This window comes from Penicillium expansum, assembly GCF_000769745.1.
Source record: "Penicillium expansum strain MD-8 chromosome Unknown contig210, whole genome shotgun sequence".
NCBI lineage: Eukaryota > Fungi > Ascomycota > Eurotiomycetes > Eurotiales > Aspergillaceae > Penicillium > Penicillium expansum.
The window spans coordinates 161,374-189,244 of NW_015971429.1; the positions used below are offsets into that span (position 1 = coordinate 161,374).

The window sequence follows — 27,871 nt, forward strand, 5'->3', positions numbered from 1 at the left end:
GACCCAATATAGCCTCAACACTTCCAGCTCAAGCTGCAAAATCAACCCAATCGAAGGGTATACATAGCAAAGCCCTATTCACAAGTTAAGCCGTTTTTGCTGCTTTACTCTAGTTGCAACGCCAATAAGGGGGAAAGTATCTAAACAAGACTACAAAAAAGACGGGATAATTCTGATGGGGTTTTCAACTTTGGCTCGCCGATGTGGTTTTAGTGGACCTTAATGGAATTTCAGCTCGGATAAGGTCGGTTAGGTAGTCGCAGGGTGCCGGCCTGCAAAGCATGCACTTACTTGCACATAGGGTTCGTTATCAACAGATATAAGTTCAATCTTGAGTGTCAGTTTCTCGTTAATAAGAAAGTAATACTCAGTCCAACGTCAGTATCTTTTGCATGTCATGATTCTTATTTCGTCTTGGGAAATGAACGAGTTGGGGATACGTAAGTAGCGTCGAGCATACCCCAATATTACAGTAAGGAAGAACGAGTCAGTGCACATACTGTTGCCCATGCGTGGAACCTGAGATGCCTATAGCTAGCTAAATGCAGAATACATTACATCAGCGCCAAGCCTCGCTTGGCCCAAGTAAACCTTTTGGGTGCTCACTAAGCCCTGGGCAATAGTAAGCACTTGGCCGAGTACTCGGCCGAGTACTCGGGTATGTATGCCTAAGGCAGCCGTACTGCAAGTACGCTTGCCTCAGGCACCGAGAGGTAGCAAACCCTGCAAACCTCCCGGGAGCACAGCTGGGGAGTGTGGGGTTGCAGACATACAAGGAGGCTAGTGAGGATGAGCGATACAAGGACTTGGACTCACGGATCGTGTTCCGGTACTTGGGTGGGAATGAAAACTGAAAGGCCGATCATCAGAGCAAGAATTAAACCTTCAATGTACATAGCCCTAATTCGGAGGGTTGCCCAGTTCCCGAGACGGTGAAGTTGGAATAGACAAACTGCAGAGAGCGGTGGGGTGATTCTACCTAAATCAAAGGCAACTTTTTATTACAGTAAATGACCGTGAAATCCTGGTGACAAAAGGGTGCGATGAAGTCATTCTCAAAGGTGTTTCATATCGGCTTTCAACATATCTCGACCATGGGTGGTTGGGTTGGGAGAAATGCATTGCCGTGCGGATGTTGTATTTCTGAATGACTATGGCATTGAAAGGGTTCTAGATTGTTTGTTCTGTGTCAACTTAGCCTTGGAATCCTTTAGCTGATGAGTTAGGGCTTGCAGGAAAGGTTGACATATTACAGACTGGGTCTAGTAAGAAGACAAAGCCAGAACTAGCTCACCCAAGTCACAACACGGGCAATATTCAAATATATAAAATGTGAAGGCATATTAGGTCTTTAATACGTGTTTAATCTGGAATTTATCAAGAAATTTATCAAGCCAAAGAAAAAGAAAGGCGAGCCCAAAGGTGAGTGCAGTGGAACAAAACGAGAAGATACCCCGGGCGGTCGAGCTTCCCTCAAAATTTTATTCCGCGAGGCTGAGATCTCCAACCTCCAACCAACACAACTCAAAATGGCTGCTCCAGTACCATTAGACCGCATACCTCCCACAACGGCCGCCTACGTGATCGCAACAGCGATCATTGCAGGCGTGACCGGATATTTCATCGGCCAAGGCTCCTCGATCAGCCTCTTCAAAGAAAAGGAAGGGTGGCCGAACAGCTACGATGTGAAGGTCCACAGCCACTCCTCCGACGAGGAGGATGAATCAGACTCCGAAGAGGAAGAGACTGACGAGGAAGATGAGGGCAACGGCGAAGAACTGTCGAGCTTCAAGGACAATAGTGAGGAGGTGAAGCTGGTGCTGGTCGTTCGCATGGACCTGGGCATGACCAAAGGTATGCGCTCTACACGCAAAGCTTCAATTGTTCCTCGCATTTGTGTTGCAAGCGCTTACAATATCTTTCTTCTAGGCAAAATCGCAGCCCAATGCGGCCATGCTACCCTCGCCTGCTACAAATACTTCCTCGAATACGCGCCCAACTCGCCTATCCTCAAGAAATGGGAGCGCGGTGGCCAGGCCAAGATCGCATTGCAGGTCAAGTCCGAGGATGAGCTGCTGGTCATGCAGGCCCAGGCTATCAGCCTTGGGCTTTGCACGCGCGTTATCCAGGATGCTGGGCGCACTCAAATCGCAAGTGGCAGCAAGACCGTGCTGGGAGTCTTGGGCCCCAAGAGCGTGGTTGACGGCGTGACGGGACACTTGAAGCTGTTGTAAATTACACATATTATACGTGTGCTTCTTGCGCATTTAGATAGGCAATGACGATCATGACCTCGACGATTAGGTTTCCAATGTTACGGAATCCATCGCGTCCAGCATGCGACACGCTGTGGTACATCATTGTTGTATGCGAACATGGTTCGAATACGTGTATCACGTTTCCTAGACAACCTAGTCCCGCAAAACGATGACTTTTTCTTTTCAATCCAGAGGTTTACAAAATACGAGTTCTATGTAGGAGATGTTGGCAAGTCATGGTTATTCCCTAACCTCAGCGGCCAACGGCCAATCGGCAAAGAGATATGAAATATGACGCCGTCCGACACCAGGCTATCAAGCCGAGCTCACCAGTGGGAGCTCAAGACCCGCATCACAAGGCGCGAACAATTATTCTGAGATCTGTCGACCGGAAACCGTAAAGGCCATCCACAAAAATGATGGCTCCAAGCTCGTCGAAATGCCCAGCTCTCAACCACCACACAGAAACCAGTCAGACTGGAGCCCATGGACAGGAAATCTGGACACAGATCCGGTTTTGGTAAAGAAGAAAAAGAGGAAGGAAAAAGAGGGAAGGCTCTTATTTATGTCACAAGTGGGGCCGCTAAGATTTTATGACACTAGTCCTAAATAGGGATAGTCTGATATAGTCACATCATGTGACCCGATTGCGGTTATCAGGAAACCAGACGGCGTTGCGCTGAAGGCCATTCACCTCTCCATCTCTTCCCATTCTCCTCATTACACCGTCAAAATGGCGGACGCTCTATCTATTGAGCAAAATAACAAGATCCGAGTGGCTCTTGGTCTCAAGCCACTCCCAGTTCCCGGCGCCGGCCCGGAATTCAGAGAAGACGATGACAGCGAGTCCGGCGAGGAAGAAGACCCAGCCAGCACCCTCGAGTCGCGACAGGCGGAAAGCTACGATAACTGGAAGAAAATTCAAGACACCGCCGAAGCGAAACGAAAACGCGACGAGAAGAATGCCGCCATCAAGCGGGCGCGTGACATCGCTCAAAGGAATCTTCAACTGCAAGGATCTACACTAGGCGAGGGGAATGGTGATGAGCTCGATACTAAGGCCTGGTTGTCGCAATCCAAAAAGCGTCAAAAGAAGATCGAGAAGGAACGCGCCCAGAGACTGGCCGAGGAACTTGCAGAGCGGGAGCGCCTTGCAGAGACCGAATACACTGCAGCGGATCTAGCTGGTATCAAGGTCGGACACGCTGCAGGTGCTTTTGATGGCGGTGAAGATCACATTCTGACGCTGAAGGACGCTGCGGTTGATGATGAGGAAGAGGACGATGAGCTCCAAAACCTCGATTTGGTCGAGAAGGAACGAACCGAAGAGAAGCTTGAGCTCAAGAAGAAAAAGCCTGTCTACGACCCTACAGCGGAGAACCAGGGTATACTTTCACAATACGACGAGGAGATTGAAGGAAAAAAGCGCAAGAGATTCACACTTGATGCCCAAGGCTCGACCGAGGAGCGCGAAGCAAAGCGACAGGAAGTTTCAAACCAGTTGCGGAAGAACATTATCAGCCTCGACTTTGAGCCGGAAGTGCCGTCCTCCGATTACATGGACATCAGCGAGGTCAAAATTAAGAAGCCCAAGAAGAAGAAGGCTAAAGCTACAAAGAAGAGGACTTTCATGGACGACGACGAGATTGCCCCGGCTGCAGATTCGACCGATGCGCAAGGATCCTCAGCCATGGATATTGATTCAAATGGTGGAGTTCCAGTCGCTCCCCGCAAGCCCGTCAATGAAAATGTTTCCTTCGTGGATGATGACGATCTTCAAGCCTCTCTTGCGTTGCAGCGACGCGCAGCCTTCAAGAAGCGTAAGAAGATCAGCCCCGAAGAGCTTGCCAAGCAGCTTCGAGAGGAGGAGACTCAGACCCCAATGGACATTGAAAATTCGGATAATGAAGGCGAGGAGCCTGGCCTTGTCATCGATGAAACATCAGAGTTTGTGTCAAATCTACACAAACCTACACTCCTCGAGCAGGAAGAAAAACACGCCACAGCTGCGGCCAAGGAACCTGAAAGTCCCAGCGCAGAACCCGAAGGGGAGGGCGTGGAGATTGATATGGACCGTTACGGCGATATTGAAGACGAAGAGGAGCTTGCCGCACGTATCAAGCGCGATGAAGCATCTGCGGCCCAGCCACAGCAACTCACTGGTACAGGTCTAGAAGAGGAATCAACTTTGGACCAAGGTCTTGCTGCTACTCTATCAATGTTGAAATCGCGCGGTCTAGTCAAAGACAACGACAGCACCAGCCAAAACACACTCATGCGCGATCGCCAGCGCTTCTTGGCCGACAAGGCGAACCGCGAGTCCGAAACCGAGCGACGCGCCCGCCAGCAGCGTGAGCGAGACCGTGCCTCCGGCAAGCTTGAGCGCATGTCAGCCCGTGAACGCGAGGAACACGCGCGCTGGGAGAACAAGCAGCGTGACCAGCAGGAAGCGCGCCATATGGCCGATGTGTTCAACCGCGAATACAAGCCCGACGTCCAGCTACGGTATGTGGATGAGTTCGGTCGCAACATGAACCAAAAGGAAGCCTTCAAGCAACTCAGTCACCAGTTCCACGGCAAGGGCAGTGGAAAGATGAAGACCGAGAAGCGTTTGAAGAAGATTGATGAAGAGAAGAAGCGCGAGTCTATGAGCACATTAGACAGCAGCCAGAACACCGGCATGAACGCTGCTGTGGGCACTGCTGCGCGTAAGAATCGCCAAGCTGGTGTCCGCCTGGGCTGATCTTTTTTTCTTTTCACTAGCCAAATACCAATTTTACGATATCCAAAGTTAATCCCAAAATCCTTCCGCTGCTCCGTAGTTATATTTAGGCCTTGATCAGGCAACGTCTGTATATTTTTGATATAAGTTTATATATCTTGGAGAAGATTGTTGACAATTTCAATATTATTGGAATATGTACTCCGTAACTTGGTACGTATTTAGGGGACATATTTAGCCGAGTTCCTGTGGGGGTGTGTAAGAATCCAGGTGATCTCTCAGACACGGGGAAATGGAAGAATTCCTTACTCCAACTCTGTGAGGGGAAATTGTGTGGAGTTGGACAGCCTCGATCAGTTCACCGGAGATTTGACTTGCCGAGACAGCATTTTGGAGATGGGCTGATGTTGTATGTACGGAGTATACAAAGTAATCAGATGTTATAACATGTATACAAGATATGTATGGAATATTTTGTTTCACTTGACATTCCAGAGTGAACTCAACGTAATGAATTATACATTTGTAGACTCCAATATCAACTAGAATTGAATCTGTCCATTAACTAAATCCCTGTACTCCGTAAAAGACAATTGCATTTGATCCCTGCAATTTATCCGGAGGATGCAACCAATCCCATTTGCACATCTCTCCGTTGGTTGTACCTGGTACTTCAGCCGAGGCGGGGATGCATACCAACCGGTAGGTACCCGGTACCGCTATCACATGAGTCAGGCTAAAAACATCGGGACTACGTCTCCGATCCTTTATATTCTTTCTCTCTTCCTCCGGTTCTTCCCTTTCCCTTTCCAATCCCAATTATAGGAGATCCAGGTCTTGTCCTTTCGATTTTTCTTCATCTCTGCCATCATGCTTTCCACTCTCAGAGTTGCCAGCCGGTCGGTTGCCTCCCGCGAGGTCAACATGCGCACCGTCGTGATCGGAGCTAGACACGCCTCGGCCTGGGCCAATGTGCCCCAGGGTCCTCCTGTAAGCTTGGAGCTTGCAATCACCACAATCGTGGTTTGAAAGGCCAATTCTAATATAGCTCGGTTAATAGGACGCCATTCTCGGCATCACCGAAGCTTTCAAGGCCGACTCCTTCAAGGAGAAGATCAACCTGGGTGTCGGTGCCTACCGTAAGCCTCGCCCCAAACAATCGTCGTCAATCGCCGTGTTGTGCAGCAATGGATTAGACATTTGATTGCTGACCAGCTATTCCGCTATTCCAGGTGACGACAAGGGCAAGCCTTACGTTCTGCCCTCCGTCCGCACCGCCGAGGACAAGGTCGTCGCATCGCGCTTGGACAAGGAGTACGCTGGTATCACCGGTATTCCCGCCTTCACCACCGCCGCCGCCGAGCTCGCCTACGGTGCCGACTCCTCTGCCATCAAGGACAACCGCCTCGTCATCACCCAGACCATCTCCGGTACCGGTGCCCTGCGCATTGGCGGTGCTTTCCTCAAGCAGTTCTACCCCGGCGCGAAGAAGATCTACCTCCCCAACCCCAGCTGGGCTAACCACAAGGCTGTCTTCTCCGACTCCGGTCTCGAGGTCGCCCAGTACAGCTACTACAACAAGGACACCATCGGCCTCGACTTCGAGGGTCTTATTGCCGATATCAAGGCCGCCCCCGAGGGCAGCATCATCCTTCTCCACGCTTGCGCTCACAACCCCACCGGTGTCGACCCTACCCAGGACCAGTGGCGCCAGATCAGCGATGTCATGAAGCAGAAGGGCCACTTCGCCTTCTTCGACATGGCCTACCAGGGCTTTGCCAGCGGTAACGCCGACCAGGACGCCTTTGCTCCCCGTCACTTCGTCAAGGAGGGCCACAACATCGCTCTCTGCCAGAGTTTCGCCAAGAACATGGGTCTGTACGGTGAGCGTGTCGGTGCTTTCTCCCTCGTTTGCGAGAACGCCGAGGAGAAGAAGCGTGTCGATTCGCAGATCAAGATCCTCATTCGTCCCTTCTACTCTAACCCTCCCGTCCACGGTGCTCGCATCGCCTCCACCATCATGAACGACCCCGTTCTCAACAAGCAGTGGCTCGGTGAGGTCGAGGGCATGGCTAGCCGCATCATCGAGATGCGCTCTCTGCTCCGCACCAACCTCGAGAAGCTCGGCAGCAAGCACGACTGGTCCCACATCACCAGCCAGGTGAGATCTAAAAATTCCATTCTCTATGATCCAAATGACTAACATGCTATCCAGATCGGCATGTTCGCCTACACTGGCCTGAAGCCCGAGCAGATGGACTCCCTTGCTAAGGAGGTAAGATTTATATTCGTATCCAATTCTCCAGTTTGATTCCTAACAACTTTCCTAGCACTCCGTCTACGCTACCAAGGACGGCCGTATCTCCGTCGCTGGTATCACCTCCGGCAACGTCGAGAGACTCGCCGAGTCCATCTTCAAGGTTACCGGTTAAATTTAAAATCACCTAAAAGGGAAAATTTTGAAAGATATACGATAAAACGAATGTTGGGGAGAGAAACCGGGCCTGGGTTTCTCTTTGAAGTCCCGGCCCTTTTGTACTGATATCTAATGTCTCTGTTTCATATTTAGCATGGTTCGGCTCTGTCCGTCTTAACGGGGATTTTGGATTCATCTTCTACTTCTTCCTTCTTACATTCCAGTATCAATGTACTCTATAAACACATGGTAGTCCGTTCTGCTCTCGTCGACTCCCCAATCTTCACCCATACCTCTTCCTTCGCAGTAATCTTCACCAATTCCCCATCCCAGCCTTCCCAGTCATAACGCAGCCCTTGTCTAAGCTGTATGTATAGAGGAGCAATTTAAAAAAAAGTCAACATGTATTAAGAATCTGTCAGTTTCAAGATAATATGCAACCGAAGAGAAAGTTTGTCCAATGACCCCTGCCATAACACCAATTGCGCCATGGTATCCAGCTTTTAGAAACTCAAATGAATTAATATCCCATCATCCCGCTGACGCCCATATTCGAGCCAGCGCCGGCAGGGCCAAGGGAGGGACAGATGCAGCCTGGTGGCGCATCGGCGGCAGAGTACGGGTACCACTCCGGGGATGGAGAAGGGGTAACAGATCGGCCCATGACACGGGCTAATATGTTGGCAGGCGTACCAGCAGGACCCTGGCTTGAATGGAGAAGGCCGAAGCGGAGGAAGACTTCGGAGATTGTAACGATGATTGAAATGATGATGAGGACAATGATGATCCAGGTTTGGTCTGGGATGCGGTTAGTTGGGAGGTTAGGGAGCGAAAAGAAGGTCAAGACGTACGGGAAGTGCGACTGTCAGCAATCGAGTCGGATAAGATCTCTGCGAGATCGAGGAATACGCGACATCTCTCGTTGAGAACCTGGATCCGTGGTTTGATCTCCAGATACTCGCGCACGGCGATGTAGAGCGGGTACAGGGTTGGCTCGCTCTCCCAGAAGAAGTTCGGGACATCGAGCATATTAGATGCTGGTGGAAGTGTTAGCATGGAACTAAATCTCTTCTTTGCAGCATAGCGTGCAAGATGACACATAAAGGGGATTGGAACTTACAAAGGTTGACCTCAACACGACTCTTGAACAATCGACCCAAGATCCGGAAGACCTCTTCGCGCTTCATACCCAGTTCTCCTGAAACTGCAAGACGTCTGGGAACGTCTTTAGCGTCTGCCATCTGGCGGGCCATGACTTCCTCAAAGAAGCACAGTTTAGTGCTCTGTGAGATACCATGGCTGATAGCGAGCTTGATCATATGGTCGCCGCTTCGAAGAGTGATCATATCGTTATAGACTCGCGGGCGTGAGATCTCGGTCGAATACTCGAAATGGAACTCTTCTGTCTCAAAGTCTTCCTCATCAAGAGGCATTGTAGCCAGAGGAGTAGGGATACCAGTTGCCGATGATGTAGCAAATGCAAGATCTGCCAGCAGGTCCTTCTCCTGTCTCTCGGTAAAGTTCCAGAAGACGACGACGCCGTAACTGAAAACAAACATCTCAGCAACGTTGTATAACGTCCGAGCCGGGGCTGGCGGTGCCGAAGACGACGTAGCGACCGGCGGAGAGGGACGGTCTCGAATCAAAGTGTGGCTGTCGTCTGTGCTGTGCCTTCGGCGACGGAGTGCAGGCTCAGGCGAAGATTGCCGGGCTCCTTCATTGCTGTCTGGTTGCGGAAGAGGCGGGATATGCTGCAAGCCATCGGCACTTTCGGCGGAGCTGGCAGCATGCTCGTGTTCATTGGGGAGGTGGCTACGAGCTTCCTCAGTAATGCGATTCAAGAATTCCTCGCGATTTTCCTGCCGGGGATCGTGACCCTCAGGCTGTCGCGGCGATCCTTCATAATGGTGCTCATCCTCTGGACGATTGTGTCCACCGACGGAATGCTCCTCCGTCTCAAGCATATACTCATCATGATAATCACGAAGTTCATTTCGTTCAATCTCCTCATCCAACAGCGACTTGCCACCAGGGTATTTCAAAACAGGGCTACTCCGCAGACGATACCCCTCATGGCCGGGCAAAAGAGGGAGATGATACGCGGTGTAGAGACAATCATCATAAAGCTTCGTCCGCCCACCATGCTGCTCTTTAACAAAAGCAGCAAGCGATCCCATCTTATATGCCTGAGCCGTACAGTACGCCGTAACACGCGCAAGCTTTTCCGTCCGTCGCGCCTTCGGCAACCGCTCCGCATAACTCTTCGCCCGCTCAGGCGCAACCCGGCGTTTCTTCAAGACTTCTTCTTCGGCCAACAGAGGGGCAAGGTCATTATCGACACCGAAATCACCTCCAAGTCGCTTCGACACAAGCAATTGGTGTCTGATCCTTTCCGGGTCGACATTTTTCTCCTTGGCTAGACGCTCGACAAGCTCCTCGTCCACCAGGTCCGCACCATCGGAGTCATCGTCGTCTTCTTCAGTTTCGCCCTCCTCCAGCTCGCCGGTGTCAGGTAGAAGAACCAGCTTCTCGCTGACTTTGGTCGTTCGAGGTGGGAGTCGCGGTTGCGCGGCGAGTCGGCTCATCGTACCGCCGGATCCTGCCACTGCGCTTGAACTGCTATTGCCGGCGCTGGTTATTAAGCCCCCAGCTGCGGAAGCAAGACGGCGCGACCGGGAGATTGGTGGTGGGCCGCGCTGCTGCATTGAAGGGACATCGGAGGCGTATTGGAGGACGTTGTCGACTGTGATGAATCGGGTTGCGGGCGAACGGCGCCGACGGGTTGCTTGGGGCTGTTGTTGATCTCGGGAATCTGTGACCTGTATGGACGATGTGTGTTAGTTGAGCTTGGTTCGTACGGTTGATTTGATAGTCAAATCCCACCAAGACAGTTGGGCTGCGCTGGCTAGTCCCCCGTCCTCGGGCCGGGGGAGTCATTGTCAAACGAGCTTAGAATAAGTGCTTTAGTCTGCTTTTCGGTGATTATTTGCTGGCACTTGACAGCATAGAAGAAATAACCGGCCGTCGGTGTAACAATTGCTATGTATGATGCTTCGAGCCAGCAAGTTCGAATGGTCGCGAGGCTAAACCGAATTAGGAATAGTGCATTGAGCGGCCAAATGACGTCTACTGTCACAGTCACGTGCATGTTTGATTCGCCAATCCCGTGACGCTGCCACGTGTTACACCGCCCAATGCAACAGGGCCCACTATACCCAATTTGGACTAGCCGATACCAGATGGCGTTTTGGTCGATCTGGGGTAAAAGTGAAGATCGTCCGGAAACTGGTTCCATTTCGTATTGACTACAAAATGAAATGAGACTTGAGGTATCGATGTTTCGTTGATTAGTGAGATTTCATTTTTTCGGAGGTTAGTCTGGTTCTCCAATATTTGTTTGTTTCATTGGTGGCCTGACTATCCGACAACGTGGTGCTACTCAAAAGTGGAAACCTTGAAAATTGGGTCGTAAGAATATGAATTGCTATGGTAAAAATGAAGAATGTGACTTTAAAAAAACATAAAAACGCCGGGACTGCTGGCTCAGTTGGCACTCTTTCGAGTGCGACGTGGTCACCAGATGGGATAAAAGAAAATTAACGAAATTAAATTACGAATGAAGGCCATCACGAAGCTGTCGATCTTCCTCCCAGATTTCCTTCTTCATGCGCTGCAGATGAACGTGCTGCTTTTGCAGCTTATCAAGGTCCACCTGGGGCGGGTTGGGGAGTGCTGCAAGGGAGTCATGCAAGTTGCGGTACTTGGCATAAAAGTTCTTGAATTTCTGAGACTTCTCCCGCAGCTGCTGTCTCAGAATATCGTAGCTCATTGGTGGAGATGCACTGCCGGTGCTACCACCGCTAGAGGAGCTGACCGCTCGGCGCCGTTTGGCTTCCAAGTTCCCGGCAGGACGTCCTGCCTGGGCCACGGACAATTGATCGGATTCGGCCTTGCGCTTCAATGGGTTTGTGGTAGCGGTGGTCTTCGTGATACCGTTGGTCTGGGGAGTAGTTTTGGTAGCTTTGACAGCAGCTGGGGCTGCACGCCCCACCTTGCTGGGTTTAGCCAGCTGGGAGATGAGAGGTGATGATGAGGATGAACCGGATGATTGGTTCTGACTGTCAGCTCGGCTGCGGCTGCTGCTGCTGGTAGCATTGGAAACATTGGCAGGGGGAGAGGAACCGAGTGGAGACGGCTTCTGCGGTGAAGTAGAGGGTCGAGAGGGAGGACGCTTAGCAGCTGTAACCTTCGTGGCTGGTTTAGATGGTTCAAGCTTAGGCTTCGGTGCCTCAAGTTTAGCCTTGGAAACAGGAGCAGACGGGACTGAAGTAGTCTCGGTGGTGCGAGGCTTGGCCGGTGCCTTGATTTTCGGTGCTGGGGGCTTCGAATTGGATGGAGTCCGCTTGTGTTCCTTCGGTTGCTGCTTAGGCGCGGGTGCGGGTGCGGGTGTGGGCGCGGGCACGGGAGCAGCAGGGATGATATCAAGCATGTCGGTATCGTCATCTTCGTCCGAACTGTGTACAAATTCTGCGGACTTGATCTTGCTGTCCACTTTGACCGGGGCCTTCCCACCGGTCTTCTTCGTAACCCGTCCGGTGAGGGTGCTGTTGGTATTCTTGGGTTTGGCGGGTCGCTTGATCGGGTCCTTGTCACGAGCCTTTTGCGTGGTCGAAGTAGTCTTGGTAGCAGGCGCGGGTCCCTTAGCGCGGTCGGTCTCATTGTCCTTGCCCGAGTCCTCCCCGTTGGATTTAGCGAGTGGGGCGGCAGGTTTCTGGGGCGGGCCAGTACGAAGGTTCAAGCGGGAAAGGCACTTTCCCTTGCCTCGTTCAGCCTTTGGAAGAAGTGTTTGCCAAAGTTTGTCGGATCGAGAGATGCGCATGCGATCGAAGGCAGAAATTGAGTTCTCAATGGCTTCCTTTCGGTCCTCCTCGGTGTAATTGAAGCCAAACACATCAAGATCCTTGTAGACTTTGTCCTTGAGATTGTATTTCTCGGGGTTGATTCGGTTCACGACGCCGAATTTCTCACCGAGGGCGGTGCAGTCTTCGATGGTGGTGCGGGTTTGGCGGGCAAGAAACTTGGCCGATACGGCACGAACGGCGAGAAGGTGAATGAAGGGGACCTTGAGGGCTTCAAGCCTCGCACGGTCCTTGTTCTCCATCATTGGAGCAGATGTTGGAGTCATTGCGAAAGAGGGAGACTTGGGGGCACCCAAGATAGGACTTGCAGTGAGAGAACGATTGGCAGCAGTCTTGAGGAAACGATCTTTCTCGAGTTCAACTTTGGTGGTGGGACCTTTGTAGCCTGACTTGCTGCCTCGCAGAGCCTTTAGCTCATCCGGGTGTGAGATTATGTGAGTCTTCTTTGACTCTTTCCCCCTCTCATGAGCATTTAATTTTTCTTCTAAATCTGCCAGCGCCTGATCGGTGGCCGCGGTAGCATTTTTAGCCTTTTCAACCTCCAGACTATGACTTAAAAGCCCTGTGAAATACAGTGTCTCTTTATCGGATGAGCTATGGTAGATCTCAGATCGGTGTGTTTCGGGATACGCATGGAACATTTGAGATTTGCCCCCGTAGTGAAGTGAAGGATGTTTTCCCAGCCGGACTCGAGCCGGTTGATCTTTCCGTAGACTCTGAATCAGATCATCGAGGGTGCTTTGCACTAAATTCAACCTCATGATCTGATTTGGCTTGACAGAAAGATCCCCGGACTGATCTCCGAGGTGGAGAGACAGTCCGGTCTGGGGAATATTGAGACCGGTCGACATTATGGAAGTTGAGGAGAGGTCAAGATCGGGAGGAAGAGAGAGGGATTCGAGGTTGTGAGCAGGGTCGGATGGCAGCGTGAGAGCTGCAGGTCAGGCGGCCAACTGCACAAGGGAATGAGGTAAAACCATACGCCATAAGATCGATAGAAATATGGATATTGAGAAAGCAATGCAGACTGTAAAATGTAAATGGTAAGTGAGAAGAAAGAGGAGAAAGGGCAGAAAGGCAGCGAGAGCAAGGCGAAGCGTCGGAGAGTGGGGAGAGCTGACGGCGATTCCTTGTAAAATTACAGGGGATTTCCCGATTGGTTTTTTTGTATTTCTTTTTCTTTTTTTAATTAATTTGAAGTAATTTCAATGTATCGACTCCTACAAGTACTTTTCAATGTTCTTATACCTATAATATTTACTCCGTAAAGAGATACTGAATACAAATTACATGGATATAATCCTAAATCTCACTATGTACATTCGTTGTTGACTGTGATACCTTCAGTATTGTCCTCGTATCGAAAGTCATTCTGTCTCAGGGCCTTTGTTCGAACGTCAAGTCCTATTTGTAAAGTTACCTTGTTCCTCACTTTTCTTTTTTTCCCTTTTTTTGTTTTTTTCTTTTTCCACTCCTTTGTTCCAAAATAATTGTAACGCCGTACAGTGTACATCCCCCCCCTACAATATACAAAACCTACATACGTAACTAAGCGCAGCCGACAACCGCACCGAATCTAGGCTCGGATACAAATACAATACAAATACCGTGAGGAGAAAGAGAAAAAAGGTGACTCCATCCATAACGGGGCTTCCCGAGTCCAGTCTTGTTTACCGAAGCGGGTGTGGTCGGGTTTATTTGACTTCAATATAGATTAAAGGTTTGTTACTATGTATTTGTTGAGATGACAGGGAATATTTTTCGAATGGCCTCGAATGGGTGGTTTCAGAAACGAAATAGGAAATAGGAAATACATTCCAATCCCATATTCCCTCGCCAATGACAATCACCCCGGGTACTCACCCGACTATTTTACCCTGGAGATACCTTAAAGGAATGCCACAGCTTTGCCCCTCGTTCATATGCACCCAGGCACGGATATCCAACCCGAAAAGGTCCCTCAGGTGTGTTACCGTTCAATGTTTCGCCCTACATCGGACTAGTGGACTTGCTAAGGACTCTTACTCCTTTCGATAGGCTAACGAGAAACGGGGCCAATTCCTCGTACCACATGTTATCGGGCTCCTATTTTGATTACAGAGCATTTTAACCTTTCCAGGGTTATTGCAGGTTTTCCAGAACATAAGACGATTCCAAGTCGGTTATAAATCAAAGAGGTTCCACTGTTTGAACATTGTCTATGACATCTCCAGGGTACTCCGTATACATACGTTGTAGGGTAAATTCCAGGCGCACTTCCTCTTATAGGATCTACGGTTTCACAGCTGCATGGAAGGTCCATTTATGCATCCTAATGGAGCAATAGAGACCAAGCCATCAGGCTCCGGGGTGTATATTGTATTACGCCCTTATTTTATTTTAGTAATTATTCTTTGATTTTACTCTTTCTGTTCCTTTGCAGGTTAGCCCCCATATTGGGTGCTGGACTGGTCAATTCGAGTCCCAACACATAAATCAACTGTGGCAAATCTGAATGAGATCAAGTTACATCGAGAGTTCCCCGTAAGCAGTGCAGTGTAAGAGTAGAAAAGTGTAAGCAGTGTAATGACCTGCATGGTCTACTCAACCTGGACAAGTGTACATAAGAGGGGAATACCGTGGATCCCTTGCGCCATTCGGCTTATTCTCCAACTGTCTAGTCTGAGACAAGGGGAAAATAATACCCATACAACATATCCGGAGTACGGAGTACCCAGATAAATAGACCATTGTCTGCCTTGCTCTCCGATCTACGCAGATCCGAGCCTGCAGGACTGTCGGCTCCGAAAATCCTCTTTCGTCATCGGTTTAATCTCGTATTCAATGACTCAGGAACATTTTCAATCTTCAATTGTATGAGATGGGAGTATTTAGAACAAATCTACAAATTCCAAAATTATTCCATGTCCAATATCCAACTCATAGGCTATACACAAAATTGAACCCCAAAATGCCAACCCAAAACGACATCGCCAAACATTTCCGTTCCCTCCACCAACCCGGCAACCCCCTAATTCTAACAAACGTCTACGATGCCGCAACTGCCTCCATAATCGCCTCACTGCCAACAGCACCCGCGATCGCAACAGCGTCCTACGCGATCGCCGCAACGATCGGCGTCGATGATAACGCCCTAACAAAATCCCAAAATCTGACCGCGGTAGCCGCAATCGCCGCCTCCGTCCGCGCTATCAACCCTACCAAACCACTAACCGTCGATGTGCAAGATGGACACGGTGATGCCTCCGAGCTAGCAGATACAATTAAACAAGTCATCGAGCTAGGCGCTGTGGGGTGTAATCTCGAAGATATGGACGCGACTGGCGTGCTGCGGTCGGTGGAGGAGGCTACGGCGCGTGTTGGGGTTGCAGTCCAGGCGGCCAGGGAGGCCGGGGTTCCAGATTTCGTGGTTAATGCTAGGACTGATGTGTTGCTGACAGAGAATGGGACCATTGAGGAGGCCATTGAGCGCGGGAGGGCATTTTTGGAGGCTGGTGCTACTACGGTTTTTGTTTGGGGTGGGCCTAGTGGGAGGGGTGTTTCGAGTGTGGAGGTTACAAAATTAGTTGATGCACTAGGGGGTATGGTTAATGTGAAGATGAATTTGAGAGAGGGATTTCTAGGGGTGAGAGAGATTCGGGCATTGGGGGTTGCAAGGATTAGTGTTGGGCCGGAGCTGTGGCGAACTGCCATGAAGGCGTTTACTGAGCGAGCTGAGCAAGTGTTGGCTATGTGAGTACCTACGCCGTTATGCTTGTCTAGGTAAATTCGTGAATATATTACGTGAGTCATAAGTTAGGTATTCAAATCCTCCACTGCCTCATGCAGCCCAAAATAACTGTCTGGCCTTAACCCAACACAAAGTCATTGATCCTGCGCACACTTGCTGTGCGCATTCTGATAGATCACGATCCTGCATCATCAAGTCCGGCTACAAATCCCATTTATGCAGGTATTTCCATAACAGCAGTGTTCATCAACAACGCAAGGCCCATTATCCTCTCTACAAGACGGCCAATTATCATCTGTCGATCGACATTTGCTAGCGGCGCAGTAGCCTGAGCAACATTGGTTGTTCGGGGTGCCGAACTCACACGATGCTAGTATTAGTTAGAATGAGGTACGTTCAATGTTATATTTAGATGTAGTCTCTCGATACTTACAGTAGACTCCCGCGCAGGTGGGTGTTGGGACACAGGTTGTAATAGTCGTTGTCGAGGGTGAGGTAAAGGTTGCTGTTGTACATGTTTCAGTAAGGACGCAGGCGTCAGCACTGCCGCATCCTCCTGCTGGACAAGCTGCTGCTTCTGTTTGGGGGAAGATGTAGTTAGCAGGTTGTCCTTTGGTGTAGGCGTTGGAAATACTTACGGCTCAGGGCGAGGTGAGTGAGGAGAATAACAAGAGCCTTGTAGAGGTGCATGTTTCTTGTCTCAATATATAACTCTTAGTTATGCGAGAATATAATTGTGGTCGGTTGATTGAAGAAGTTTGGAGTAAAGCGCTTCTATCGGTGTCTATATATACACCATACACCAAGACATGCAAATGCCTAAAGCATCAAATTTAGAGCAAACCTTGGATGAAACGACCATATGACTTGATACGAAGTCATCTACACCATTTGATAGTGATGTTTCAAACTCAGACCCTTCGCCACTACCCCGGACTTTCCATCTCTGCCGCGGTCGATGTTCTCCCAACGCCACATAAATACGAGGGTCAACACGAGGAGTTCGATCAACTCGAATTAGATTGGCTTTTATGTGAGACACTATTCATCATTCAAAATCATACTTTATTGGCTTCTGTTGGTTTATAGGAACGTGATCAACTATGATGTAGCTGGACAAAGTTGCCGACTGGTACAGCTACGGCTTGGATTCGATCATTCTAATTTCTCATCTCAGGTCATGGATAGAGAATAAAATCCTCATGTCACATGTCAACACATATTAGATAATACTAAGCCTAGAAATCGTTCATGTAGAGAATAAATAAACAGCACGAACTCTTCACTATGTAACATGTACTTAGCGATGTCAACTAACCCCAGATTCGTCTTGGCCGCTCACAATTCAGCGACGAATTCTATCTTGTTAGATTCTCAGTATATGTGTAGTGTGTAAGATATGACATCTTCTTTACCATCGATATCGTTCATAGAATTCATGATAAAATGATTAAATCCTCCTCAATCTTAACACGAACTTTCCAAGCAAATCTATGTGCACAATTAATTATATCCAAGTCAAATCTTGACGGTGAACTATTCTTAGCATTCCATCTGATATTCCCGGGGCATTTGAAGCATTAGCGCAACGATGCAGTAGTTTCAGCCACCGACTGCCAACTCAAATACGTAGGCTGGCAGGTATTCCATGAACTTGCTAAAGATCATCGACTGAACAAATCTACCTTGCCACAAGAGTCCGGGCCATTCAAGCTCTGGTGTGATGACTTTCGGCCCTCGAATGTGCTTCTTGATTCGGACTTGCAACCCTCGGGGATTATCGATTGGGAGTTCACATATGCGACACAGGTCGAGTATGTTTCTACGCCGCCATGGCGGTTGCTACTCGAACAACCAGAGCACTGGCTGTGTGGCATCGAGGCTTGAACATCTGTCTATGGTGAATGTCTGCAGAGCTTTCTTAAGGTTTTAGTTGGGCAAGAGAAGGTTCTCATACACTCTGACCGGATGGAAGAGAAGGGACGGCTTCTTGGGTTAGTGCGGAAGAGTTGGAGATGCTGAGATTTCTGGGCCAGTTATGCATCAAGAAATAATTTCAACTCTGATGGAGTTCACTGGCAATATATTAATTGTCGTTTTATTAGGCCTATTGGAGAGTCAGAGGATGCCTGGGAAGCAAAAACCAAGCTTCTTGATGAAGCAAAGAAACAGGCCATGAAAGCTCTTGTACATCAGAAGATGCAAGAAACGGAGCAAAGAGTCCTGGAATTGGATCCTATCGAGTGACAGGCTTTTTGTTAGAAGTCAGTACCTCTTGGTCCTAGATATAAGTAGGACTTTATCCCGGAGACTAGGTACCTTTTGTATGGGACCATCAAAAAAAAGATACTAAAATAGTGTATGGGACGTTTAACCCCTCCAGGGCTGCGCCCCCAAACCCTTTGAGGATTGGGGGCGTGAAGGCGAGTTGGGCTTTGCGACCCAAGCTCAACTCAGATGCTATCCATCATATCACCCCCGGTGTCATCAAATTAAGATCAAAGTTTGCCTTCATTCGGTATTCATGGCTCTCCCAAAGACAGAGTGAGTGACCTCCAACGTAGACACATATATACGACATTTAGCGGAGGCATTACCGACTGTCAATAGACGAATACAAAGAAAACCCGAAGCTAACAAATCCCACCAGCTTCCCCGCAGTCCGCGCCTGCATTTTCGACATGGACGGTCTCCTCATCAATTCCGAAGACATAGTCGCTCAATCCACAAATCACCTTCTTAAAAAGTACGACCAGCCTCCTTTGACTCCGTCAATCCGAGCCCAGCTCATGGGCGTCGCAGACTCGACAAACGGCGAGATATTCCATAACTGGGCCAAATTACCCATCTCTCGCGAGCAATTCGCCCTTGAATCAAGCCAAGAAATGCAACTACGCTTTCCGGATTGCATGCCGCTACCTGGTGCGGAGAATATTTTGTCGGATCTTAGTCGTGCACGGAGCGCTGCTTCTGGTGATAAAATTCAGCTGGCTTTGGCATCCAGTACCAAGACGCATAGTTACGAACTGAAAACTTCGGGGCCGGAATCGAAAAGACTGCTTAGTTTCTTCCGCTCTGATAGGAAGGTCTTACTTGATGACCCGCGCGTGCGACTGGGTCGAGGGAAGCCAGCGCCTGATATTTACTTGGTCGCGTTGCAGGTATTGAATTCTGGGGTAGAACCTAATGAGAACCCAATTCTCCCTAGCGAGTGTTTGGTTTTTGAGGATAGTATCGCTGGGGTAGAGGCTGGAAGACGAGCTGGGATGAGAGTTGTCTGGGTACCGCATTCAGATGTAGCGGTCGAGTATCAACCGAGGCACAAGGATATCCTGGCTGGGAGGTCGGGGAGATTTCAGGTTGGAGACGACTGGCAGCTAGGAGAAGTTGATGACGGCTGGGCTGAGAGTATACCGAGCCTGGAGGACTTTGACTATGAGAAGTATGGCCTTGATGTGCTATCTTAGATTATGTCAATGAAGCAGTTTCAATTCGATTTGGTAATTATGCAACATCAGGAATCTGCTCCCACATGTAAAGAAAAGAAGACGGAGAATAGGGTTTATTGACGGGCCCAAAAATCAACGATCTCGTCAAACTGTTCCTTCATCAAGGCCTCTAGATCCTCGTTGGTGATCTCCTTCCTCAAGCAACAAGCAACCTCATAGGTAATAGAAGCATCTTGCATCTTGCCCATCATCCCCAACAAATCGCACTTGAGAAAAGTAGTACAAGCGATCTCGCTTTTATACACATCCGGATCAACAGACCGTATGTCCAGTGCGTAGTTGATCATATCCCCAAGACAAATCAGAAAATCGTTGAGCCAATCAGGAGCAGATGGTAGGAATTTACATTGCCACCTCTCTGCGGCCCAAGCGGAGTAGGTGTTCTACAAACTTATGGGTAATATTTGCAGTGTTAAAGTCCCTGTCACCCACCGTCTCGCACATGTGATGCCGCGGTCTCCGGTGGAGATGACCAGCGGAATGCCAGTAAGTGCATCGGAAATTTGCCGCGCTGTATCAACTCCTGGCGCGTTCGAAATAGTAGTGAGATGGCTGAAGAGGAATAAGCTGTGCTTCTGTTTCTGCGAAAGTGGACCGAGATCGAGACCCGAAGGCCTTCTTGTAAGCATGCTCTTACTCGATGGGTCGCGGCTAACGACTAGAATCCATGCACTGGATTGGGGCCAGTAGTCCGTCGAGAGCATTGGATCATCTGCGTTATCGAATATAAGCAGCCAGGTTGCTTCTGAGCTAGCTTCGCCTGGTTGAATAGAATCATTCGATCTAGGATATCTTCATGACCGCAGAAATCCTTATTTGCAGAATGTATGTTGAGAAGGAAGCACGGCGAGAGAAGGGATTTCGTAATAACAGATTTTGGTACAGTGAATACCAACTCCAGCCCCGAAAGAGATGTTTCTTCTGTTACTTTGTTCGATGACCATTCGGCAAGTGTCAGTAATATCAAGACATGGATGAGTATTGTGTTTACCTTTTTGATCTAGTTCACTGGATAAGTCGCTCATCGTTGAGTATTGATATTGCTCGAGTCTAAATGCAACAGGACGCACAGCGTCATGCAAAGTCCCACAGAGAAACTTGGTGAGCTAGGGTAGACCTTCACCAGTAAGACTCTTTGTAAAAAGATGAAATGACAAGTTTCTTTGTGTTGAGATTTAGACCAATCACTATTTCCATCTGAGTACGGGTCGAACATGATTTGCGAGACTGATATATTGGTATTTCGGCCGCAATCTAGTCATCGACTGTCTCAGTTCATAGACAGATAGCGTTCAGCTACAACGTCAATATAGAACACGAAACAAGCTCTACAACATGACTAGGGTGACCCTGAATGCCTTCATAAAGCAGCAAAATCCAGTAAATGGAGGAGCATATTTACGTTTATTCCTGGGGCCTGTTATATGAAGATACTACCTACATATCATTTGATCCGAGAAGAAACGCAAGTGTGATGAATGTCTATTATCATCGTTTTAATATACAGAAATGCAAATGCTAGTAAACGACAACCTCATTTGAAAGATGGTATTCGTCAGAGAGCAGCCAAAATAAGCAAAAGACACCAGAAAGAGAGTAGTCAAAAAAGCAATACAATAATTAGATGTATGAAACAATAAGATAAGTGCAACAAAATAGACACGCATAACTAAATTCAAACCAGACACCAGCATCAGGAGTCTCCCTAAAGCAAACCCAGACCCTTTCCCGAACCCATCCATACCCAAGACAATCCCTAGTCCAACCATCTATCTATTCCCATGGATGCAGTTCTTCATCTGATCGTGTCTCGGTAATGTCATCCGCAAGCATTTAACAAAAGAAAATGGGGGTGTTGCAAAGGCGAGATGACATCTTGAAACAAAACAATAAATCGCAGATTTGGAAACACGATCAGACCGTCCGACTCCTTCCAGTGCGCTGGTTTCCCACCAATATAAGTACAAACGGATAAAATGCATGAAAAACAAAGGAAATAAGAAATCAATCGAGAGGCATAGATGTATTCTCTCGTGGGAATCAAGGGGCTTATGCAATGAAGTTATTAAACAAAGGAAATAATGGAAAATTCGAGGCTGTTGCGAGACAATTGGTGTATGAATCGCATCATACAGCAGTGGACCATGTGTGGTCACCTCGAGGCTTCATTTCGTAGTTCTCCGGCTCGGTGCTGGTAGGTCGACGAATGGTAGAGTTGGGGAAGTACATGTGCGGCGGCATCGAGGTCGGGTACGCGGGGCCAGTGGGCTCAGGGTAAGTGAAGTCGTTGGCCGATCCGGGCGATGGCATGCTACCGTGGGACGGTGAGGCCCATCCAAGACTAGTCATGTGTGGGCTGCCGTTCACGCTATTAGGGCGGTGATCACTGTTGGCCGGGGGCTCAAGAGGTTGAGGCGGAGCATAGGGATGCGAGGTCATAGACGGCCGGGCGTGGGGCGCACTGCCGTAGCTGGACAGCGAAGGAGAGGTCGCAGTCGGGGAAGCCCGGGGGCTGCCTTGGGGGAAATCCCCACGTACATGAGGCGGGATAGGACCGGTGCCCATGTAGTAGTCGCCGGCAGAGCGGTGCATGTTCAGCGGTGGGAGCTCGCCACCAGGTGACATGGACGGGTGCTGCGCGGGTGACGGTGTAGAGTGAATGGAAGCGTGCTCGGAAAACATTCCTTCGCCAGGACGTCCGCGATCCTTATTTTGTCGCAACTGGGCTTCTGTTTCGGCAGCGGCTTCTTCAATGGTCCCAGTGTGATGGTTTTGGTGGCGTGTCAACGTCGTACGGCGGGTGAAGGTCTTCTGGCAGTTGGCGTATGGGCATTTGTATGGTCGTTTGCCAGAGTGGATGCGGCGATGTCTGGCCAGTGACGACGAGTCACTAAAGGGCTGAATAGATGTTAGATGTAGCCAGAAGAAAGAGAGGAAAGATACACACCTTGCCACATCGCTCACACATATGAGGCTTCTCTCCGGTGTGTACACGGGAGTGTACGGTCAAAGCCGAGCGTTGAATGAACTGCTTTCCACATCCTGGCCACTCGCAAGCATGTGGTCTAACTCCGGTGTGAATGCGCTCTAATGAATTGTCAGTGACCGCATCTCCGAAGTTTGTGGAAGATACATACCGTGTCGAGCAAGATCGCTACGCCGTGCGAAACCCTTGTTGCAAGTTGAGCAGTGAAAAGTCTTTGGTGGTGGTTCAATTCCCGCTCTTCCCTGTTGGACAGGTTCCTGCTGCATCTGGGGATCGCCAGCGTATCCCGCAGGGGCATAAGCCATGTTCCGAGGGGTTGAACCCGTGGGCTGTGCATAATAGAAGGAATCGGCAAGTCCGGTATCCATTTGCATGGGCGGGGGACCGTGAGGAGGGTATGCGTTGACAGGGTTGTCCGAGCCACCTGATTCGCTCTTCATTGTGGGCGAAGCTCCGGTGTGTAACTGTGCACTCTGTTGAAAGTACTGTTGTTGTAACTGAGCTTCGGCGGCGGCGGCGGCTGCAGCGGAGTTTTTCCTGTTCAGGATGGTCGTGAAGTCCATGACCCGACCCAGCAAGTAGCCAAGGGACCGCGGTCAAGGACTGCTTTCGAAGACGTCCTTCGGCAGACCTTCCACGGCTAGTATTCCGACGAAGTCCGATAGGTTATTGGATTCGAAGTCCTTTACGCGTAAGAACTGGTTGGTGTGAAGGATGGCGGGTCGTTGGGAGGGATATTTGGGTCACAAGTAGCAAGCTCTGTAAGTCACGATTTAGTCAGAACCAGTTTTCTATACAGTGAATCGTCCTCGATTCTGCAAAAACTCCGCGAGTGCACAGCTCGTAGGAAGACCTTGGACCAGAAACTCACCCTGCGTGAACCTGTATTACACGTTGTGTCTTGGACAGTCCCTCAGCGAAGAATGGGACGGGGTAAATTCTCCACTTTTCTGCAGTGGAATGCAAGGTTGCGTAAGAGGTATCGATGGATGGGCTTTCTGCCAAAAAGCCAAGCTCAGAGAATAATGTTGTGGTCGGCTAGAGGCGGAACGCGTGGTCGTTTGTCGGTCAAGATGGAAGAACGATTGGTCTATTATCTCTGTCAAGGTTCCTATGCGGGAAAAAAACAGCCGATGGTCAGCATGAAACGAATATCAAGATGACGGTTGCGATTCCGCCTTATTTCCATCACAGTACTGTAAGCTTGTGATCTTCTCGCCTATGCGCCGCGGTCCTCGGTGACGGTGAGGGAGACCAGTCACAACACAAAGTTCTAGGAAAACGAAAAAAACAAGGCCAGCACACATGGGGAAATTGTCCGGGTTCATAAAACCCAACATAACAGAGTAGCCAGAGAGGGTTGGGCAGCCAAGGCGAATAGGCGAGATGCGTCATCGCTGGCAAATCGCGGTCAAGGCAAGTGAAGTAAACCACATCAAAAACACACCTTTTGAGGGAAGCTCGAAGTTCCAAGATATTATAGAGAAGAGTAGAGGGCGAAAGGGAGAATGTTCGAGGGGATCAAGAATTCGCGCAAAACGGGTAAGTGGGAGGGGCAGAGGAAAATAGACAAAGAGATGAAGATTGAAGATGGAAAAAGAAGAAAGGAAGAGGGTTAAAAAGTAGTAGAAGAAGTAGAAGAAGTAGAAGATGAGAAAGGGGGGGGAAGAGAGAGAGAGAGAGAGAGAGAGAGAGAGAGAAATAGGAAATATGATTATTACATGATTTAGGTGATTTAGGTGTGGTAGGTGCCACTGTCTCTTGCATCTTTGTACATCATTTTTTTATTTTTTTTTATTTTTTGGGGATTTACTTGATTTGATTCTTTTTTTATTATTTCGAGGGTTTTATTGAGTCAAAGTATTATAATCCTAATTTAAAATCTAACTTCCTATACTATATTGTCTACAGAGTATAATATAGCTATATTCCAAAGTTATACTCCTATATAATACATTCAACACTCTCCTAAACTCAACTCCCTTTCTAGAAGGGCTAGTTCTCCCTAGTCGGACCCAGCGAAGCCCGCTAGAAGGAAACCTGGCCGCACCAGAAGGATCCACAACGTGCCCTTCTCCCCATGCGAATGCGAAAATGGATACAAAAGGCCGATCCGAACAATTTCCTTATTTTTATCCTCAATATAGCCTCCTGAATTTTATCTTTTTTTAATACCCTGTGATGTGATTTTTATTTGCCAAACCATGACCCAAATCAAGGATAGAATTAGACTAATAGGGAATAAATACAGTCCCATACATAGTATGAAAGGGGCGCCGAACTACAACCCCTGAAGCTAAAAAGAAAATACATGCATTTCCTATCTGCCGGATTTTGCGATAAAAAATACGAAGGGCCAAAAAAAAAAGAAAAAAACAATACCATTACCAAAAAAAGAAATGGAAAGACTTCGGTGATCAACCATGACATGCAGGTTTCTCATGGTGCGACACATGGAGTGATTATACTTATTTTTATATTGGGAGATTACCTCGATAGTCTATCCCGACTATTGTTAGCCGAATACATCGCAAAATCGAGATTTACCTTCTAGAAGGTTGCTGCTATCACGATGGTAACCTTGTACTCTGTATCTCACGCAGCATATATGGGTTACACTATTTACGCGGTTGGTGGGACGAACTCACTTCAACTGTCTATTCTCACCCTTCTCTCCTCTCTTCTCTTCTAACCTGAACTCTGACGATCCTGCGGTGGAGCTAACCCGGTGTGCATCGGTAATTACACTCAGCTCATCCGCCCCTTTTCTCCTTCCGGGGGCACTAGAGGGCTCCGGCTGGCCTTCAGCCTCTAGGAACCCACTCCACTGCCACAAAAGACGGCACGGATGGCTCTGCCAAGCCTTCTCCTGACCTTCCAGAAGGCCGCCAGAAGGAATTTGGAACATCCGTGGAAGCCGTGGAAGCCGTAGAACGAAAAAAGAAAAGGAAATGCGCGGCCCATCCTGCGCACGGTTCGGAGCCTTACCAGGAGATCCTCTTTAAGCCTGTGCACTATACCTTTTATATCGAGGGATTAATGTAGGCGAAAAAAATAAAAAATAAACACAGCCCAACATATGTTGTATGCCTAGAGAGAAAATAAAACATAAAAAAAAGGGGGGAGGGGGGGGGTTTCGGGCACCAGGATGACTAGTCCAGTCATATTCTGACCAGGTGACTTTTCAGAGCAATTCCTCTTCATTGGCGTGATCATCTATCCTCTTACAGTCTCTCCCACACACACACACACCTACCGTTCTCAGCCCCTTGCTAAGCTAACACACATCCCTGGTAACTGTGACGAAAGTGACGACACCCATCATCCTGCATAATGCACTTGCCAGGTTTGGTCTAAGCTGGGTGTCCTGCGGGGAGTTGCGGAGATTATCTCCTTACTATATTCCAAGGTTTAAACAAATAGCATGCAGATCCGTGTAAAGCCGAATAATTAAGACGCTGGCATTGTTAGGGATTTGATGAACCAATGACTGGCAAGCTGATTTATTATAGTTCACCATTAACATTTTCCTTGATTTTGCGAAATCGCCAATAAAACAGAAAATCGAACCAAGGCGGGTCAGGCCGACGCACATTGGATGGCTCGACACGGGGCGATTCCCACATGGTTGTGGCTGAGACGTGTCTTGGTGTATCAGGTCCACGCTAGTCTCCATATTTCTATTAGTAGAACATTTCCCTTCAGCCTGTAAACTGCCCCTAGGATGGAGCATGTCCTGTACAGATCAGTTTTGGGTGTGTTTTATGTTTTATGGCTGCAAGGTTGGTCTCTGACAAATTAGGTGAAATTTTCCCTCCCCGGGCCCCTATAGGGTGACTCTTATGGCTCTATGCATATTGGCCATGGAAGATCAGACACGCCCTATTTGATTGTACGGCATACAACATGCATATCCAGACCAGGTATACTCCGTACATGTACCGAGAATAAAAAGGAAATGGAAAAACGAATATCCACAAAATCCAGGAACAGCCGCTGACGCTATGACCAAAAAGGCCCATTTTTCTGTCTCTCCTGTCGCAGATTCCACTGTGATGTCACACTCCTCCTGGGGAAATTGAGCACTGGCCCACTGATATGCCTAACTCATCACACCAAGGTAAATAGTCACAGATAATTCAACACTAGCTCGTCTCATCTTGCTGCGTGAGTCCAACTGCAGAATGCTAATATCCCTGGCAACACTCAAATATACTCCGTACAAAACACGTGGCGTAGAAGCTAATGCAGATAACCCTGAAGCATTGCGTTACACTATGCCCCATGCTCTACGGGAGCGACTCGGAATAAAGGAAAGATGTTATATGTTGCTGTGGATGGATACAGGGGATGTAGACTGAAACAGCACAGCTTTAAATCTCCATCTCTTATTCTAGTCCCGACTGCCTTCTGATGACTCAAAATTGCGCATCTGGTTCTGTTTGATGAAACTTGATCCAGATGGTTGGTCATTGTCGTTAGGTGGTCTCCATCTCTCACTCTCCCAAAATAACAACTAGGTTTGGATCATATATACTGGTACTAACTGCTTACTGCTTACTGCTTACTCCTCGCTCCACTTGGTCTCAAATCCATTATATTGTGCATAATATTCTTGATCGACATTAACGCCGATCGATCTTCAGGGGTTCCATAGGATCTTCGCTAGGTCACGGTATTCCCCTACGATGTACGGAGTACTCCGTACTCCGTGCGAAATTTTACTGCAGGCCGTTATTTCCTCCGATAGATGGTGGCCAGATAGTACACCGTGTGTTCGTGGGGCTATGTACATCCGCGAGAGGGGTTTATTCCCTTCTCAATTTTATAGCTCTCGGCTGCCATATATGTACACGCATATACATAAGACAAAATTTATGTTTGATTGGTTTAATTTTAATATTATAGTTCTGGTGTTCAATCATTTATCCAGCTGATTAAGGTTTGGGAGTAGGTTCTTGAAAATATATATTTTTCGAATAGTTGCGTAAAGAATACTCCCGTACATGGAACAGTAAACCACATGTTTGACACCTACATAACTATCTACCTAAGTATACGGAGTAGATCAGGCACAAAAGATCAAATATCGGGCATATCCACATGGGCATATGCAAGGGACCGGGATATTAATCGGTTCCATGGTACGGAATAATGTCTATCGGTGAGCTATGGCCTCCAGGGGTTTGGCAGCCTTGCTTGCCATGGTAGACAGGCGGGTCTTACCCACCTGTTCCCTTTTCTCTTCCTTACTCTGTTCTTTATCTGCACATCTACAGATGTTTAAAGCCTTGCTTTGCAGAAATCTGTGCCCAGTTCTATATTGAAAAG

General features: G+C 48.6%; 8 protein-coding genes across 8 annotated transcripts; 5 read left to right on the forward strand and 3 right to left on the reverse strand.

Annotated features, from left to right (window-relative positions):
• Positions 1-1,529: 1,529 nt before the first annotated feature.
• Positions 1,530-2,234, forward strand: PEX2_064310 (aminoacyl-tRNA hydrolase PTH2; the record flags this gene model as incomplete). The annotated part of the gene is made up of 1 exon (XM_016743702.1): positions 1,530-2,234. One exon carries the CDS (start codon positions 1,530-1,532, stop codon positions 2,232-2,234), a length of 705 nt encoding a protein of 234 aa, XP_016594767.1.
• Positions 2,235-2,991: 757 nt separating this feature from the next.
• PEX2_064320 (U4/U6-U5 snRNP complex subunit SNU66) lies at positions 2,992-5,001 on the forward strand (the record flags this gene model as incomplete). The annotated part of the gene is made up of 1 exon (XM_016743703.1): positions 2,992-5,001. The coding sequence occupies one exon, from the start codon at positions 2,992-2,994 to the stop codon at positions 4,999-5,001; it is 2,010 nt and encodes a 669-aa protein (XP_016594768.1).
• Positions 5,002-5,850: 849 nt separating this feature from the next.
• On the forward strand, positions 5,851-7,412 carry PEX2_064330 (Pyridoxal phosphate-dependent transferase, major region, subdomain 1; the record flags this gene model as incomplete). Its single annotated transcript, XM_016743704.1, has 5 exons — positions 5,851-5,970; positions 6,041-6,119; positions 6,213-7,141; positions 7,196-7,255; positions 7,311-7,412. The coding sequence occupies 5 exons, from the start codon at positions 5,851-5,853 to the stop codon at positions 7,410-7,412; spliced, it is 1,290 nt and encodes a 429-aa protein (XP_016594769.1).
• A 504-nt stretch (positions 7,413-7,916) lies between these two features.
• PEX2_064340 (RMD1 family protein) lies at positions 7,917-10,333 on the reverse strand (the record flags this gene model as incomplete). The annotated part of the gene is made up of 4 exons (XM_016743705.1): positions 7,917-8,194; positions 8,248-8,433; positions 8,517-10,215; positions 10,280-10,333. 4 exons carry the CDS (start codon positions 10,331-10,333, stop codon positions 7,917-7,919), a joined length of 2,217 nt encoding a protein of 738 aa, XP_016594770.1.
• Positions 10,334-11,006: 673 nt separating this feature from the next.
• Positions 11,007-13,166, reverse strand: PEX2_064350 (uncharacterized protein; the record flags this gene model as incomplete). Its single annotated transcript, XM_016743706.1, has 1 exon — positions 11,007-13,166. The coding sequence occupies one exon, from the start codon at positions 13,164-13,166 to the stop codon at positions 11,007-11,009; it is 2,160 nt and encodes a 719-aa protein (XP_016594771.1).
• Positions 13,167-15,265: 2,099 nt separating this feature from the next.
• Positions 15,266-16,051, forward strand: PEX2_064360 (isocitrate lyase/PEP mutase family protein; the record flags this gene model as incomplete). Its single annotated transcript, XM_016743707.1, has 1 exon — positions 15,266-16,051. The coding sequence occupies one exon, from the start codon at positions 15,266-15,268 to the stop codon at positions 16,049-16,051; it is 786 nt and encodes a 261-aa protein (XP_016594772.1).
• Positions 16,052-18,013: 1,962 nt separating this feature from the next.
• On the forward strand, positions 18,014-19,512 carry PEX2_064370 (putative HAD superfamily hydrolase; the record flags this gene model as incomplete). Its single annotated transcript, XM_016743708.1, has 4 exons — positions 18,014-18,039; positions 18,151-18,288; positions 18,429-18,589; positions 18,656-19,512. The coding sequence occupies 4 exons, from the start codon at positions 18,014-18,016 to the stop codon at positions 19,510-19,512; spliced, it is 1,182 nt and encodes a 393-aa protein (XP_016594773.1).
• A 2,169-nt stretch (positions 19,513-21,681) lies between these two features.
• Positions 21,682-23,103, reverse strand: PEX2_064380 (putative C2H2 finger domain protein; the record flags this gene model as incomplete). Its single annotated transcript, XM_016743709.1, has 3 exons — positions 21,682-22,452; positions 22,502-22,641; positions 22,692-23,103. The coding sequence occupies 3 exons, from the start codon at positions 23,101-23,103 to the stop codon at positions 21,682-21,684; spliced, it is 1,323 nt and encodes a 440-aa protein (XP_016594774.1).
• Between the last annotated feature and the right edge of the window lie 4,768 nt (positions 23,104-27,871).